The sequence below is a fragment of the Psittacula echo genome (genome assembly GCF_963264785.1).
Source record: "Psittacula echo genome assembly, chromosome: 16".
NCBI lineage: Eukaryota > Metazoa > Chordata > Aves > Psittaciformes > Psittacidae > Psittacula > Psittacula echo.
In genome coordinates this window covers 6,574,953-6,590,515 of record NC_137752.1, presented here as the reverse complement: position 1 = coordinate 6,590,515, position 15,563 = coordinate 6,574,953, and the positions used below count along the sequence as shown (strand labels likewise).

The window sequence follows — 15,563 nt, the reverse complement described above, 5'->3', positions numbered from 1 at the left end:
GTGCTTGTCTCTCCAGGGTGCTCCAGGAAGGATGGGTACTCAAGGGGAACCTGGCTTAAAGGGTTACCAGGTAAGGATTTTATTGTCATTCTGCAGCTTCTGTCTGTTCTCAAATACAAAAATGCCATTCCAGGATGTAAAATCGTTCTTACACTATGATTTATTTCTGATCTTGAGTTCAGTTTAGTTCTTTCTCAAGTCTCAATTAGTACCATCAAGACTTCTCCAAATGCATTTGGTTCATCTCTGCCATGAGCCATGGGTCCCTCCGAAGCTGGGATGCGCAACAGAGGGCTTGAGGGAGAATCTGCAGTCAAACACCTCTTTCCTGTCTCATGTGCTGTCTGCTCTCCACAGGGACACGCAGGACCACCAGGGCCAATTGGACCACCAGGGCCAAAGGGGGAAAAGGTAAGACTCCATATGCCCTTGTGATGGTGGCTGATGCCTTCTGGGGAACACGTTTTTCCTGCATCCATAGAAGTTCTGCTCAATCTCCAAACCAAAGGAAATCAGACTGGTAGCTTCCTGTGATCAAGTCAGAGTAGCACCCTGCACAAACTAACTGGTCCTGACCAAATTGGGCTTAAATCAGCCGGTAGCGTGTTGTGTGGGGCAGAACTGGTATCTCCTCTTTGTTGCTCTTGCTCTCCTTTCGACAGCCCCCTTGCCAGAGCTGGCCTGAGTCAGAGCCCTCTTTCCCCTTGTGCTTTCTCCCTTTTGCTGAGTCAGCACGGCCGTAACCAGCTCAGGCTGGAGCAGTGACTCACACGTTAATGGTTTCCTGTCGGTGGTGCCCCGCACGTGCCTCCAGCAGCCGCAGCGATGCTCCGGCCCCAGCGTGGGAAGGGAAGGGATGGTCGTTGGCAATGGTCAGTCGTGGGGTCCTCATGCAAAGGGAAAATGCATTGAGCTCTTCTCACTCGTTTTCCACTCCCCGTCATGGAGAGCTTCGCTTTCACAGCCAAAGTGTGATTGCAGCTGGATGTGTGCAAGGAGCATCATTGCTTGTAAAAGGAGGTTGTGGGATGGAGATCCCAAGGGCTCGTCTTTGCATCCACATGCATCCATTCAGGTCAGGCTCCTGCGTGTCAGGACACCCTGTTCATGCTGCTCTCTGTGCTCTGCCTGGACGCTCCTTGTGCTGCAGTGACTCCCCGTGCTGGTGGTTGAGAGTCAATGGGGCAGAGTGAGCTGCTTGTGTCGCTGTGGGGATGAATGGCGGTCATGCTGCTTTTCCAGTCATTTCCTGCTGCTAAAATGCATCCACGGAGGATGGATTTCATCACCATCAATGCTGGTGATGTTCCTGCTGCTCTGAATCTCCATCAGTGCCTTGTTGGATTTCCTCTCCACCCTAGTGCTGCCCCATTCCCTTCCCAAGCTGCACCCCTTGCTTTTCCAGACTTCAGCAGCATTCCTGCTCTGGTGTATTCTGCTGAGTGGCCATGTGGGAACTGGCAAGTGTTAACCAAGCACAACCAGCCCAGGATAGTAATGTGAGAGATTATGACCAAGCACAATATCAATTGAGAGCCTGGCCAGAGGTTTCTCACAGTCCCACTTTTGAAACTTGAGCATCCTGGCAGAGAACTTAGTAGTTGTAGCTACCAAAAGCAAGATGAGTCATTGGCCTTACAGCAGAAGGAGTGAGAGATGTGCAGATACATATCCCTGCTGTTTAAATTGCCTGCTGTTACATTTTAAACCATTGAAAGTTGCCATCTTCTTGAAAGCTCCTATCTCTTCAGTAGTAAATGGTCCCCAGATTATTGACCTGAAGCTCTCAGTGGAGCACTCCCCTCTTCACCAATACGATATTCTTCTGCAAATGGACACTGGAAGAGTGCTCTCTCAGAGATAACATGGATCTTGTGTCATCAGAGCACAGCAACGCTGATGGTGGAATGAATTCCACATGCAAGTATCCAAGCTGAAGCCTCACAAAGACACCAAAGCATCTAATGCATCCTGCTAAGAACAGTCAGGTCTCTAATGAGCATTGACAATCAGATCTCACTCCTATCCTCCTGGAAGGTCAACAGGTTTCAAATACCTTGGTACCTTGCTGAAGAGCAGAGCAAGGAGAGCACAGCATCCCATGCTGAGCCTCCACCATCGTTTCCTTCAGCATCCAGGATCTTGCATCTAAGTTTTCTTATCCATCTTTCCTTCTTGTCCCCTAAAAGTCACCTGGAACCCAGCCTAAGGACAGATTCCTTCCCTCTGGACATCTGTAACCTCATACATGCGTGCAAACATGAATATGGAAGCCTGAACAGTGCTGAGGAAGGAGGATGAACAATAGCGGGGAAGGTCTTCCCTTTTCCAGACAAGCAGGCAGCTTGGTGAAAGGCATTCCTATGGAATCCAGCTCCCTTGTGCCATAGCAGGCAGCTACTCCAGTGCCTTTAATACATTTACAGCTCCTCAAAGAGGCCTTGCTCGGAGCAGACGCCTGCACTTGGCAGCTGCTTAAAGCAGTCCAGATGGGATCCTTTTAGAAATTACAAACTGGTGTATCTCACTTTGGGACAGGAGCCAACAACAACAAGCAGCCTTCCCTTCTTCCCCATGCGTTTTCCATTTGTATCCCAACATGTTTACTTTGCTGCCCTTTACTCTAACTTCTTTGCACTGCAACTTTCCAAAGGATTAGCACAAACCTTTCATCTCCCCCTTGAGCAGCAAAGGAAGTCTTGAAGGAGCTCAGTCCATTGCTGACCAGGCTGCAGGGGTTTCTGCAGTTAGAAGACAAAGGAAAAGGTGGGAATTAGACTCAAAGGGACACAAAGCTACAACTCAGCTCTGGGGAGAAAGTGTGTGAGTCTTGATGCCCTTCAAGGGTCTCCAGAATTGAGCTTTCCTTGAGTTCATCGCATCTCAGCTCCCAAAGGCAAGGTGTTCACATCCTGTTTGGAAAGAAGAAATCGGTGCCAAGACTTCTGCATGGTAACACGTATAATGGGACCTATTGGGGTTTGTTTCCCTGAGACTTGAGGAATGGTGACTTTGATTCCCTTCTAACCTAATGCCTTTGATAATGGCTAGAAAGCAAACCTATTGCCAGGTTCTGCTACTGACTACCAGCAAGTTCAGTAGCGCTGGAAACTGTTGGCAGAGCCTGTTAGGCATTATTTCCCTTCCTCTTTACTCCACCACCCAAATGTCTCCATCCATTTCCTCAGTACTATATCCTGGAGCCATCCTGGCACAGTTTCTCCCTGTATATTTCTCCAACCATGGTACCTCCCCAAAACACCAGGCAAATATGCAGGAGTTCTCCACCCAGTGCATGGTCTCTTAAGGACAGTAAGTAACCTGTGAGTATATACAAAATCCTGGTAACATCCATCCAACACGTTGCAGTACAGAGGGAGAAAATGCCGCTGCCAGCAAGCATGTGATGGAGAGAGGTACACTGAGCTCTTTGCTAACCTGTTAACTGCAATAGATTTTGCCAAATCTTGAGCCTCATTCTACCAAGCAATTCACCCCAAATGTCTTCTCACAGAGGCAGAATCACTAAGAAATTGCCCAAGCACGCTTACTACAGCAGCTACAGCTCGAACAGAAGACGAGCAGCCCAGAGAGAAAGTTCAACAGTCATAAATACACCAGAAAGGGCTGGTGCAACCACTGAGAACTACACAAGTCTGTGGAAAACCTGGCTCTGCATAGCTGTGGATGGTTGGATTTCAAGGCTCTAGGATCACCCCAAGCACCAGACACAGCAGCCCCAGGACCCCCCAGACCTCCTTTCTCCATTAGCTGCAACATAAAAGGAGCTCTGGGACACATTCATCCCAAGGAGCCAGAGTGCCAGAGACTGAGTGATATGAAGTAGCCAAAAAGTGGAGGAGCTGGAATGTGGCTGTCTTCTATGGGGAGCAATGAAACAACTGTCTCTGAGCCAGGCTCCAGAGCAAAGAGGGCACCATGACCTTGAGTGACTTACACAACAGCATTAAGAAAAGGCTGTGTCTGTGTTCAGTCTCGAGGGATCTCTGTGGATGTTTCAGAGATCTCAGCCATAAATAAGCCGGGTGATGTTATCTACCAACCAAACCATGTGTGGAGCATCCCATCAACAACTGGAGCTGCTTGACCCTCTCACCTGACCAGCTGTAAGGCAAACCCACAGTGGTGGCACACAACCAGGGAGCCCATCCAGACCACCCTTGTGCCCATGGCAGCTCAGGCCTCAGTGAGGGTGGGGAAAGGCTTCATTAAAGAGCTTGGTTTGACTGTCGGCGATAGAAGTCAGAGGCAGACTATTTCCCATATTGTTGTAATTACAAGCTCTATAACCCTTTGCACCTGGCTCTTTAGGGAGGACAGTTTAGACCAGACAGAAACAACCACCAAAGAGGCCAGGAAAGCAATGTGAAGAGTCAGCGTGCTCCAGGTTGTGAAGCAAACAACAGAAACAATACAACAGAGGCTTTGACTTAGGAGCCCATGAGATGGGAGGACTGAATTGAGTCTTACAGAAGCATCTGCCACATAATCTGCTGTCTATACTAATACTAGCATTCTTATTCACAGGGAGAACAAGGAGATGATGGGAAGGTAGAAGGCCCACAGGGACCACCTGGAGACAGAGTAAGATGTTAAATCCCTTCTCTGATCAACCTTGGCCTGATTTTGGCAGGGTTGGTTCCTTGTAGAACACGGACAGCCCATTGAGGTATTGCGGATGACAGATTGTTTATGGCCACCTTGTTGTGTTGTTGTAGGGCCCCGTTGGTGACAGAGGTGATCGAGGGGAGCCTGGAGACCCTGGTTATCCTGTGAGTTTTATTCCAAATGCATCACTCAGAAATGGCTGTCTCAGGGAAATGCTTTTCAATCTGCATCAGCCCACAGAAGGTCAACTCTTTGCCCGGTAGTCATGATTCATAACTATGGTCCTTTGTCAACCACTGCACATGGTTGTTTCAAACAAGGAGTAACTCAGGTATCTATACCTGAAGTGTTTCTGAGGGCAAATGTGGCTGCTGCAGGTCAGCATCTCACAATGCCATGTGCTTACCTGAGCACACTACAGTGACAGAACGAGCAGCACCATCTCACCAGAGGTATTTGTGATTACCAAGGAAATACCCTGGGGAAGATGTGTACCAGATTGGTCGTGTCAGTGCTGGTAAATTCAAGACTGATGTGCCCATGGCTGTATTGTCTTTCATGGGGAGATCTCTGTTCACTACTGGTGTTTCTGTCAAAAGCAAGAGCAGGGTTATGAATTATTCTCTGTGCTCCTGATGCTCTCTTTGCAGGACATCTTCACTGATTGATCTGCAAAGTCTGACTAAGTCTTACCTCCATCCAAAAACAGCAGGTCAGAGTGACCCACTATAGTAATCTACATAAGAGTTTCAATTCACCAGGGTAACAGTGCTTACTTTATAGGACAGCAGTCTCCAACTGCTCACTTACATTAGTGCTGTGTGTATTTAGGAACGCATTAGAAAGCCTTCTTTACTGCTTAGATTGTGGTTAGAGCTCCCCTTAGCTATTCCTTTCCAATGCACATCCATGGGAGCATATACGCTACCTGCAAGCTTCAATGTTTCTGTATCAGCAGAATGCAGATACATAGATCTTCTCCTTCCATAGAGCTCCAATAGAGCACGTTACATCCCTTCTTGTTTCCCATTGCCACAAAAGTACTCACGAATAAACATTTTTCCCTCTCTGTTTTTCATCTAAGGGTCAAGAAGGACTTGATGGAGAAAGAGGAAAACCTGGCCAGCAAGGCTTACCTGTAAGAGATGCTGCTTTATTGTAAGCTACCCAATGTCCCTGGCATGTGAAAAGCAGATGCAGAAAGGAAGGAAGGTGGGAAGGGCTGCAGTAAGGAATGTGCTGAGCTGTGAAATGCAATGTGTGCATTTCCATGAGCCAGGCTTAGACGATGGGCATTTTGAGTCCACACTGAGACTCAAATGGGTGATGAAACAGGGATCATTCCCAGAAGCCTGTGTCCAAAACTGTCTTTTCTGAGTGATCCAAGAGGGACTAAAAAGCTTGGAGATGGGTGATGGGACATGACAGTGACAGTGGAGGGGTCTGCTTGAGAATGACACATCTGGCATGCTGCTGGTGAGATATGGGCCATTGTGAGGAGAGAACGTGTTCTTCTGCCTGCATTGATGAAAGACTAAATTAAATCCAAGCTTAATGGAAGGACTTTTTATTCCCTTGTTGTATACAGCAGCATCTAACTTGTATGTGTGACTACTGCAACTGTGAGTGCAGCACATTGAATGCAGTTTGTATTGGGAAATAATGTGGAATCAATTCCCATTCTTTGTAGGGCTGCTGGGAAGAGCAACAGGTTCTGGTCTGGAATAAAATCTTGGTGCTCTATCAAATGGCCTTGAAATGGGTAGAGCTGCTGCATGCCCAGTGGATGTAGTTTATTCTGAGGGGTGGTAGCACCTTGAATGTCAGTATTTTAGATGGAGCAGAAGCTGTTTAAGTAAAGACCCATTAGAAACATGTGGCTCATTGATGTCAGCCCAGCAATTGCCCCTGACCCAAATACACGCATCTGGATGGCCAGAAGAAAAGGTGCAGATGTGTGTGATGGGGAAGAGACCAGTAAGAGAGCTGTGAAATACCCTCTCTGCTTCACTCCTCCATAGGCAGATCTCTAATATCTGACATCCAGGCAAAACCAAGGAGAGGGCTGCAGCATGCGGAAGGGAGTTAGTACCAACGCTAAGGATGCAGTCACTGCGTAGTCACTGCCGTACCTTTCCCACAACAGGCTCCTTCCTGCCCACTTCCAGCACAGTTTTCCAGGCACCATCCGGAATTTAGGGAATGATTTCCACGGGTGCAAGCGCCATCCAAGGGAGGGGGTAGCACTGATCCAACTGATACCCTGCTAAGTGCTCTCTGGAGACAGTTCCTTCCTTCCTTCCCCCACGAGGGCTGTCTGAGCACAGGTTGTTCCCCAGTACCGTCGGGGTTAGGGCTGTTCTTTGCTGTGTTCTTGGTGCAAGGTAACAGCCAGAAGAGAATTTCAAGCAGCTTTTTCTTGCTTGTGTTTTGCAGGGAAATCCGGGACCACCAGGCCAGCCAGGAGCAAAGGGATCCAAAGGTGATGTGGTAGGTTTCAGCAGGGTGGATTTATCATGTCCCAGGTTTAAAGAAACTGCCTAGTTAAGCGTTATTCCCAGGATGTGTGATTTGCCCTGTGGTTTACGCCTTGAAGGACCTGCTGGGAGGGCTGTAAACATGCATTTGAGTGCCCAAGCCCCACAGTTCGATGGCTTGGTGGAGCTAAAGAAGATGAAGACAGCTCCAGCTTGATGGGTGAAGCTTGAGCAGGTCTTTAGTCACTGCTATGGGGCTGTGTTTCTTTCCCATACCCCTGCTCGTGGTGCCTCCAGCTGGCTCCTCAGTCCCTAAGGAGGTCTGAGCCAGGCAAGCGTCTCTCATTGGAACCATGAATGTTTCTGGCTTGAAACCTTCATGGATTTGGAGTCCATTTATCCATGCAATTACATTTCTTGGAAGAGTCGCTCTATTGCCCTTATTGAGCAAGGAAACACAGCACACATGGGTCCTCCAGGGTTCATCGCGGTACCTCATGCCTATTCCTTCCTCCACATCTGGCTGTAATGACAGCTTGCTAATTACTCTCACAGATCAGGGGCTTTATTTGCTAAAACATAAGAATGTGACCTCAGTGCTCAGCAAATCCCTGCTCCCTTTGGGCTGATGTCAGGACTTTAAATCTGAGCCTGCTGGGGTGATGCCAGGAGATAGTTTAACCTCCTGTAGGTGTTATTGGTATATATAGTGGTATATTATGGTACATAAATAGTGGACCAGGTGATAAGGAGAATAAACTCTACCCATGGAAGGACAATCTGGAACTGCCTTTGGGAGTAATGAATAGCAGAGAAAGCAGCCCCAGGAGTGATTCTTTCATGGAGCTGGTCCTGTGCAGATGGAGGAACAATGCACAGAAAAGGCTGCGCTTCCATTCAGGAGTGCTTTAGTACATGACCTCCCTGAGAGAGCCCTGGTGAAGGTGGTGAGGCCGAGTTTTCCATTCATCCTGCACGAATTAATCCTTTTTACAGCTAACAAACCCCAGGGGGATTTTCTTTTCATGTCTCTATTCACATTGCACACTTCGGACACAGGATGCCCTTTTCATCCCCATCAGCTCTCCAAAACAGGAGCCACCTCCCAGAGGAAAGCTCCTCCTGAAAGCCATGCAGAAGACTCGCTGGGTCCTTGCTTTGGCACTGAGCTGCCCACGAACTGAGAGAGGACGCAGGTTTTAAGCATCTTGTTCTAATGTTTGCCAGTGCACTGAGTCCTCCCTCGAGTTCATCCTGCTTTCTTTGTCCTCATCTGCTCTGTATTAGGAAAAATGTAGGTCCTTGCCTTCTAGCTATTCATTCCTGCCCTAGAACTCTCAAGACATACGAAGAATCACTTGTAATAAAACCAAATAGCAGCTCATTGCGCAGTGTTGGAGCAACTGAGTTTATAAATCTCCTTTTTCTACAAGACTCTTCCCAACCATTATCCAAGCGCACACCCTCAGTCAGGCTCCCAAGCGGAGCTGGGTTAGAACTGCTGCAATTCTAGATGTCTGTCTGGCTTCACTTGCAGGGTCAAAAAGGAAAGCAAGGAGCACGGGGCAACGCAGGGAGCAGAGGCTCACCGGTAGGTAAAAACTCCATGTTCTGCTCCAGGAGATGCTGCCCAGGAGCTCCATCACTGACTCCTTTGTGATTTTAGGGCACCCTTGGCCTACCAGGTCCTCGAGGAGTGGTGGGAAGGCAGGGGCAGGAGGGTGCCCCTGGAGTGGATGGAGTGCCTGGGAAGGATGGCATGCCTGGGATGCTGGTGAGTTTGCAAGTGTAATACAGCATCAATAGCAAAGGCAGCTTAGGAGCTGGAAAACCAAATGGAAGCCCAGGAGAAATGGAGGTTATCCAGCTTTAGACAGTCCAGTTTACATGTACCCACAGCGATCATAGGTTCCCCTGCATATCTCACATGCTGCCTGTGCATTGCCAAGTCTATAAATAAATAAACCAGTGTTTTCTTGCATGCACAGACTTCTGGATACACCTCTGCCCATGGTGCTTGCTGAGGCAGGATCTCACCACTCCCCCCTCCCTGTGCAGAGATGGAAAGAGCATCTTATTCCATAACCTTTTCTGGGTTTCTTTCCTAGGGAGAGCAGGGCGATGATGGGGAGCAAGGTGTGACAGGGATGTCGGGCAAAAGAGGCAACCCTGGCATACCAGGACTCCCCGGGGCACAGGGACCACCAGGATTCAAGGTGAGTTTCTGACTCCCTAAGTTACTGCTATGAGCAATCCTGTCTTGTGGGCCTGTTGTCTCTAAAGCTTGGATTCTCCAAGGTCTAATAAAGCCTCTTCTCCTGCTGCTTTTCACTTAGCTAGAGGCCCAGTAGATCCTTTTCCTCCTTCATCCCTCCGTTCTCATGATGTTCACAGCAGCTGAACGTCCCAAAGACCCTTTCTCTTTTGTCAAAGTTCACTGAGCTCACATACAACGTATACCCTCACTACGAACACTTTAGCCTTCTTTCATTAGAAACAGGGTTAAGAAACAAGACCTTGGAGAAGTGGCAAGGGAACTGCTGCAGCCTGCCTGTAGGATGCTCAAAGGGGATGACTCCTTGGGAGGTTTGGGTGTCTTCTGACTGCTGCTTTGCTGGGCCTGAACTGCCAAAGGGAAATCTGTGCTGCTTGGGGTTTAGGATGTATTTATTGCATTGGAATGGCTGGAGCCAGGATGGGCTTGGACATCACTCTGGGTGGAAGCAGGGTCAAGCTGCTCTAGTGACCTGGGGGTTTATTCCTGGTCATTACCCTAGTCCAGGCCACAGGATATAAACGGGACCAGCATCAATTCAGCCCTCTGTAGCCAGACTCAATGAATAGGAAGACTCCAGCTGGGTGTGAGAGGCTCTCAGGTCTGGGTTAAATCACTGCCTCCCTTAATACATCACTCTTGTACTGTCACTTGCTGCCCTCCAGCTGCCTTGGGTAGAATAACAGGATGCTACCATAAGCGACTGCAAGACCTTGGTGTGTTGTGACAGATCCATACCCTGGCTCCAGGGAATTCTACTGCCCCTTTTCCGTCTGCTCAACCATCCTTGGCTCTTGCTGCCTTTGCTCCTCTCTCCTAAGTGGAGCCACTGGGGCTTGTGCAGCTCCCAGTGCGTAGCAGAGGGAATTGATGGGGAGCAACGTGTGGTGCTGGGTCTCAGAAGCCCCTCTCTGCAGTCGCTGGTGCTGGGGAGCACGCTGGCTCTGGATTGCAGTTCTCCAGCTGAAGTCTTGGCACATCTTCAACATTTTAGATGGATTAATCATCACTTGCTGGCCTGCGGGGGGCACGAGATTATGGGAAGCTGCAGGGCAGGACAGGCAACACATGGAAGCGCAAACAGAAGAGGTTTCACCCCTTGCTGCCCTTAGCCCTGGTGCAGTACAGCTCTGCTGAAGCTCATGCTGTGTGTGAAGCTCAGGAGGGGACCAAGCCATGCCCATCGCTGGTGCATCCTGCGGCAATCCGCCTTAGCATCTCCTGATGAAACCACATTGCTTGTCCCGATGGGCCACTCTTTTCCAGCTTTCCATCTATGGCTATTTTGGCTGAGCGTTGTTATATTTAGCTCCTGTCCTTCGGAATTACTTGAATCCTGTTATTTTTAGGGTGAAAGAGGATTGCCTGGACAGCCTGGCCAAACAGGGAAGCGAGGATCATCGGGAGGAACGGGCCTTCCAGGGAGCCCTGGCGATCCAGGACCCAAAGGACAACCGGTTAGTGATGAATGGAGCTGATCAGACCTCAATCCAAGGTGTCTCCTGCAGGAAAGGGTGCAGATCCACAGGCTGGGATAGCAGGGTGAACCCTGGGAGGGTCTTTATGGGTGAACCCATAACCAGGTTGTGTGTGAGTGCTGGAGCATCAGCACAGCTCCCTCCATCATGCGCATTTCCCTTCTCGCTTGTGCACAGGGATGTGTAACCCATGCCTGTGATCCCCAAGACAACATGAGCGTCCACGTCATCCTCATGCCTGTGGTTCCAGGCCATGGTGTGTGCTGGCAGCCAGGCTGCAGAACCATCTCAAACACCCTCAGCAATGTCTTTATCAGAGCTGTTATAGGCACAGTGGGAGCCCATGGGAGGTATTGAGTGAAGGAGGTGAACCAGGCACCCTGAGCCATCCGAAGAGTGGGAAGGAGGGTCTGTAGCTCCGCTGGGACACGCAGGAGGTGCAGGAGTGGGTGTCACTGTGCAGGTTTGAGGCTGTGTGTTCAGAGCACGCTGTGGGAGAGACACCAAAAGCCCTCAGACAAAGCAGAAGTTAAATTCCCGCTGCTGTCTCCAAGGCAGGCTCCGGAACCTTCCCGCTTTTCCTTATTGTGCTTGTGGGATTGCCCTGTTTAGCACAGAAGTGTCACACTTTATCATCCTGAGCTTATATTGACAGTATATAAGCTATTTAGATGGGGATGACCATCAGAGGGTCTAGTTAGGCCATAGGTGTAAAACTAACACAAGGAAAAGAGCGATTGGGACTAACACAAAACGAGGGACAAGATGAACCCCAACAACCTCAATTACAATATCCCTGTTTGGATATTTCATTTAAAACCCTGTGATGGCAGTGTTCAAGCCAACAACAGAACAGCAATATCATTTTGCCTCATGTCCACAAGTGGCAGGGTCATTTGCCCAGTATTGCCTTTGCCTACCTTGCTGCACAGTGGTGGGGTCCCCTTAGCTGAGGTGACTCCATAGCATTGAAACCATTCTGACTCCTCACTTTTGCCTGAAATTCCTCTATATAAAGAGGGCTTGCTTGGTTCTCCTATTGCAGGAAAGACCTTAGTCCTTTGTTAGTAGCAGTTTTCCTTTCCAGGATCCATAAAGTGGCAGTTAAATCAATTTGTATCCCTGGAAAGTTCCTTACGCTCCACCGAGTCCAACCAAGCCCTTCCTTGCCAAGCAGTTTCTCACTGTTGTGGCAGGAAAAGTCCTCCTGACACTGAGTTCTCTTGACTGCCTCTGGAATAGCCTTGTAATAGAGGTGGTGGAAACCCCATCGCTTGAGTCATTTACAACTGGGCTGAACAAGACACTGTAAAACACCCCATAAAGTACAATCCAGCATGGGTCACACAGTCCTGCCGCGAGGCCAAACGAGCCTTTTCCATCCCTGATGTTCCTACGACTGTAAATGAACCATCTGGTGCATGTTTCTGACCCTTTTTCCTTAGCACTGAATCGTTTCTGACATCTGAGAAGCCCAGGAATATCAAAGCTCATGCATCTCAAACATGGTGAAATAAGGGTGTTTATGCAAGCACATGCTACCCACTGTGGGGTTTTCATTCTCGGAGTGCATGCGATGTGCTCATCCAAGTTTGTTGGCATTCCAAATATCGTATTATTGTTATTACTACAAAATAGAGCAAAAATCCCTGCAGGGCTGGCTAGGAAAAGGATAAGGGGATATGCACAAAGGATATGGGGATATGCACAAAGGATAAGGGGATAAGCACTGTTGTCCTGGGTTTGAGTGCAAGGTTATGTTGTAGGAACGTGCACGTTTTTGACAGCTTGAATGAGTATCTCTTAATAGGTCAGTTCAGTTGGCATTAGAAATAAAAAGGGTTTGTTTAAAGGGCTTTGGGGATGATTTATTTTCAGCATGAACTCACAAGATCTATATCAGAATAGATGCTCCATCCTGCTTCTCCTGATGGCGGTCCAAGCTAGACAAGCATCGGCTAGAGATAGTGTAGGCATGGCCCCCATCTGGGGGCAAAAAGTCTAAGTCTGATATCCAAGTCACCTACAAGTCTATGAGAGCTTCTGGAGTTGTGTTTAGCCTGATGTTTGTGTAATTCCCCCTTCATGCTTCTTTCATGCTTCTTTCTCACTTCTTTCTCATCGATCCTGCTTAGCCTGAAGAATACCAATGGGTTTCTTTCTCTGAAGATGCCTTCAGGTGCCCAGCAGTTCAATGTGAACTTACTGTTGTTCTTTGTCCTTGTATTTGTCTTGGCTGTGATTTGCAGGGAGACTTTGGCGAGGCAGGATTTCCAGGGATTGCAGGCATGTTTGGGCCAAAGGTAAGAAGCTGTCTTGTGACCAGCTGGCTTTCTAGTCCCTCTTTACTGGGGACAGACAATGCAATAGTTGTTGCAAAGGCTTCATGAGCAGCTCTGCAGGAACTATTGAAATTGAATTGGGACTCCAACTTCCTTTAGTTAATACATCTTCATTTATTGAGTGTGAGTTTGCATATGCTTTGTTGGTGCTTATTCCTGTTAAAATGAGTAGAAGATAGAGGCGAAAGGGCTGTTCAATAGACTTTGGAGCTGTTCTCCCCACCTGAACATCTTTCAGATGCTTGTATTTCCAGCATCATAGAATCACAGAGTGCTTTGTGTTGGAAGGGACCTTAAAGTTCATCCAGTTCCAACCCCCTTCCACTAGAGCAGGTTGCTCCAAGCTCCTGTTGGAAAACAGGAGTGGGAAAAGAGCTGTTAAGAAACTGGACTTTCCCATTCCCATAGGCAAGAAGCAGCACCTCTGTACATCAAGGACATAAACGTATGGGCTATGTTTATTAATGGGACCTGACATCTCCTCTTTGATTGCAGGGCCCCCCAGGAGACCTCGGTTTCAAAGGCATTCAGGGACCCCGTGGGCCCCCTGGTCTCATGGTGAGTGGGTTTCAGTTTGTTTGCTTTGGGTGGATTTTCTCCCCTCTGTTTCTATGCAGCTCCAGGGTGCTATAAGGAGCACAGTGCCCTCTTCATTGCACGGGTATCTTCTGCCTTGGAGACAGTCTCACTGCTATACCCACTGCGCAGACAGCTCCAGCGACACTGAGATCCTTCTATTCCTGGGCTTTCTGAGGTTTTCCATGGGTTGTGACACCAAACTGTGAGGGTTTGTGTCTATGGAGCTGCGTTCGAAACAGCTTTTTTCAGCTGCAGCAAATACCATGGTCATGCTGCTGAGAAGCAGCAAAGAGCTTCAGCATCTTTACTGAGTCTGACGTGGTAAAAGCAAACCATCAGTTCCCGTGTGATGGTTCACACCTATCATTTCTTTCCTAGGGAAAAGAAGGAATTATTGGTCCACTTGGCATTCAGGGTCCCAAGGGAAGCCCAGTAAGTACCTGCACTTTTTCTGCCTGTGTTTTAGAGCAGTGTTTGAGATGCTTGAGGCCAGCATGAGTAAATCCCTGCTGTAAAGAGTGAAATGAAATGGTCTTGAAAACGAGCAGCTTGAAAGGCAGGTTTAGTCTCTGGCTGCATATATAGTTGCATGAGGAGCAACTTGACCTAAGTGTACCAGTTCAGTACAGAGGCTGCTACTGGCAGAGATGAAAACCAGCAAGATGAACACAGACAATGCCAAAACATCCAGTAAAGGGTAATTTTATTGCCTTGGGATGAGCGGGGCAATACAGGAACCTGAGCTGATGTGTTTAGGGATGCACTTGGGTCCTTGCAAGGAGCTTCTGGGTGGCAACACATCCCGGCAATGCAGCTCAATAACGGTCACTGACAGCCACCTCTGTGCTTCAACAGGGGCCCAAGGGAGACAAAGGCAGCCGTGGAGACATGGTAAGTGCTGGTCTGCACCCTGTGTCCCTCTCCTCGAGCAGCCAAGAGTCACACCAGGCACCACTGCTCCCACGTGGGCTCTGGTTCAGTGTGGTGGCAACACACAACACCCACCCCCCAACACACGTGTGCACACACGTATGTGCATGCACATCCACACGCGCACATATACACTCACTCTGCTGTTAAGATTCCCATTTCATAACCCAACTCCACAGCAAAATCTAACACTTTATCATGTTAGCGATGACCAGGAATAAATCACAGTGAATGGCAGCTCAAAGAGCCACAGGCTGCCCAGGCCAGGAACATGGGACATGCCTCAGTAGCATCATTGCCTGGGCGCAGTCACCATTATATGAGGGAGCAGTTCCAGCATGTTCTTGCCTTCTGCTCTTCCTGTGGTCCTTTTCTTGTGGTGGTTGTGATGGACTTTACCTTCTCGCAGCATCTTGGTGTTCTCAGCATCCAGGAGATGTGCGGGGATACTGGATACATGATATGCATCTCCTTGTTACCCATAACACAGATGGTTAGCTCTCCAGGTTGTTTCTTACAGCAACCAGTGGCTGTTGCTGCATGCAGGGGCTTGTTCCAGGCATCCTAGCACACACAGTGTGTGGCTGGTGCAGAAGGCTGGTTTGTGCCTTCTTCAAACAAGACCTCTTATAAGCAAATACCCCACAGATACCCAAATCCCAGTGCACACTCCTAACCAGCCAGGGTGCTGCCTCTCTCCTTGCTCACCATTTGCCATCTCTGTGAACATAGCAGAGCATCTGCTGATGTTGAGGCCATCAGCATCCTGTTGTAACCTCTCTGCTGTAGACGGTTTGGACCCTGCTTCCACTGTCCTTCAGTGCAGAACCCAGTCCTCGCACAGGCACCTCGG

General features: G+C 48.8%; 1 protein-coding gene across 1 annotated transcript in view; it reads left to right on the top strand.

Annotated features, from left to right (window-relative positions):
- COL27A1 (collagen type XXVII alpha 1 chain) overlaps positions 1-15,563 on the top strand; it is a gene marked incomplete at its 5' end in the record, with an annotated part of 149,780 nt that overhangs the window by 130,384 nt on the left and 3,833 nt on the right. The window contains 14 exons of the mRNA XM_080630648.1: positions 17-70; positions 358-411; positions 4,549-4,605; positions 4,740-4,793; positions 5,714-5,767; positions 7,066-7,119; positions 8,644-8,697; positions 8,773-8,880; positions 9,215-9,322; positions 10,731-10,838; positions 13,109-13,162; positions 13,697-13,759; positions 14,159-14,212; positions 14,636-14,671. Coding sequence (XP_080486774.1) covers positions 17-70; positions 358-411; positions 4,549-4,605; positions 4,740-4,793; positions 5,714-5,767; positions 7,066-7,119; positions 8,644-8,697; positions 8,773-8,880; positions 9,215-9,322; positions 10,731-10,838; positions 13,109-13,162; positions 13,697-13,759; positions 14,159-14,212; positions 14,636-14,671 — 912 coding nt within the window. The remainder of the gene's footprint in view (positions 1-16; positions 71-357; positions 412-4,548; positions 4,606-4,739; positions 4,794-5,713; positions 5,768-7,065; positions 7,120-8,643; positions 8,698-8,772; positions 8,881-9,214; positions 9,323-10,730; positions 10,839-13,108; positions 13,163-13,696; positions 13,760-14,158; positions 14,213-14,635; positions 14,672-15,563) is intronic.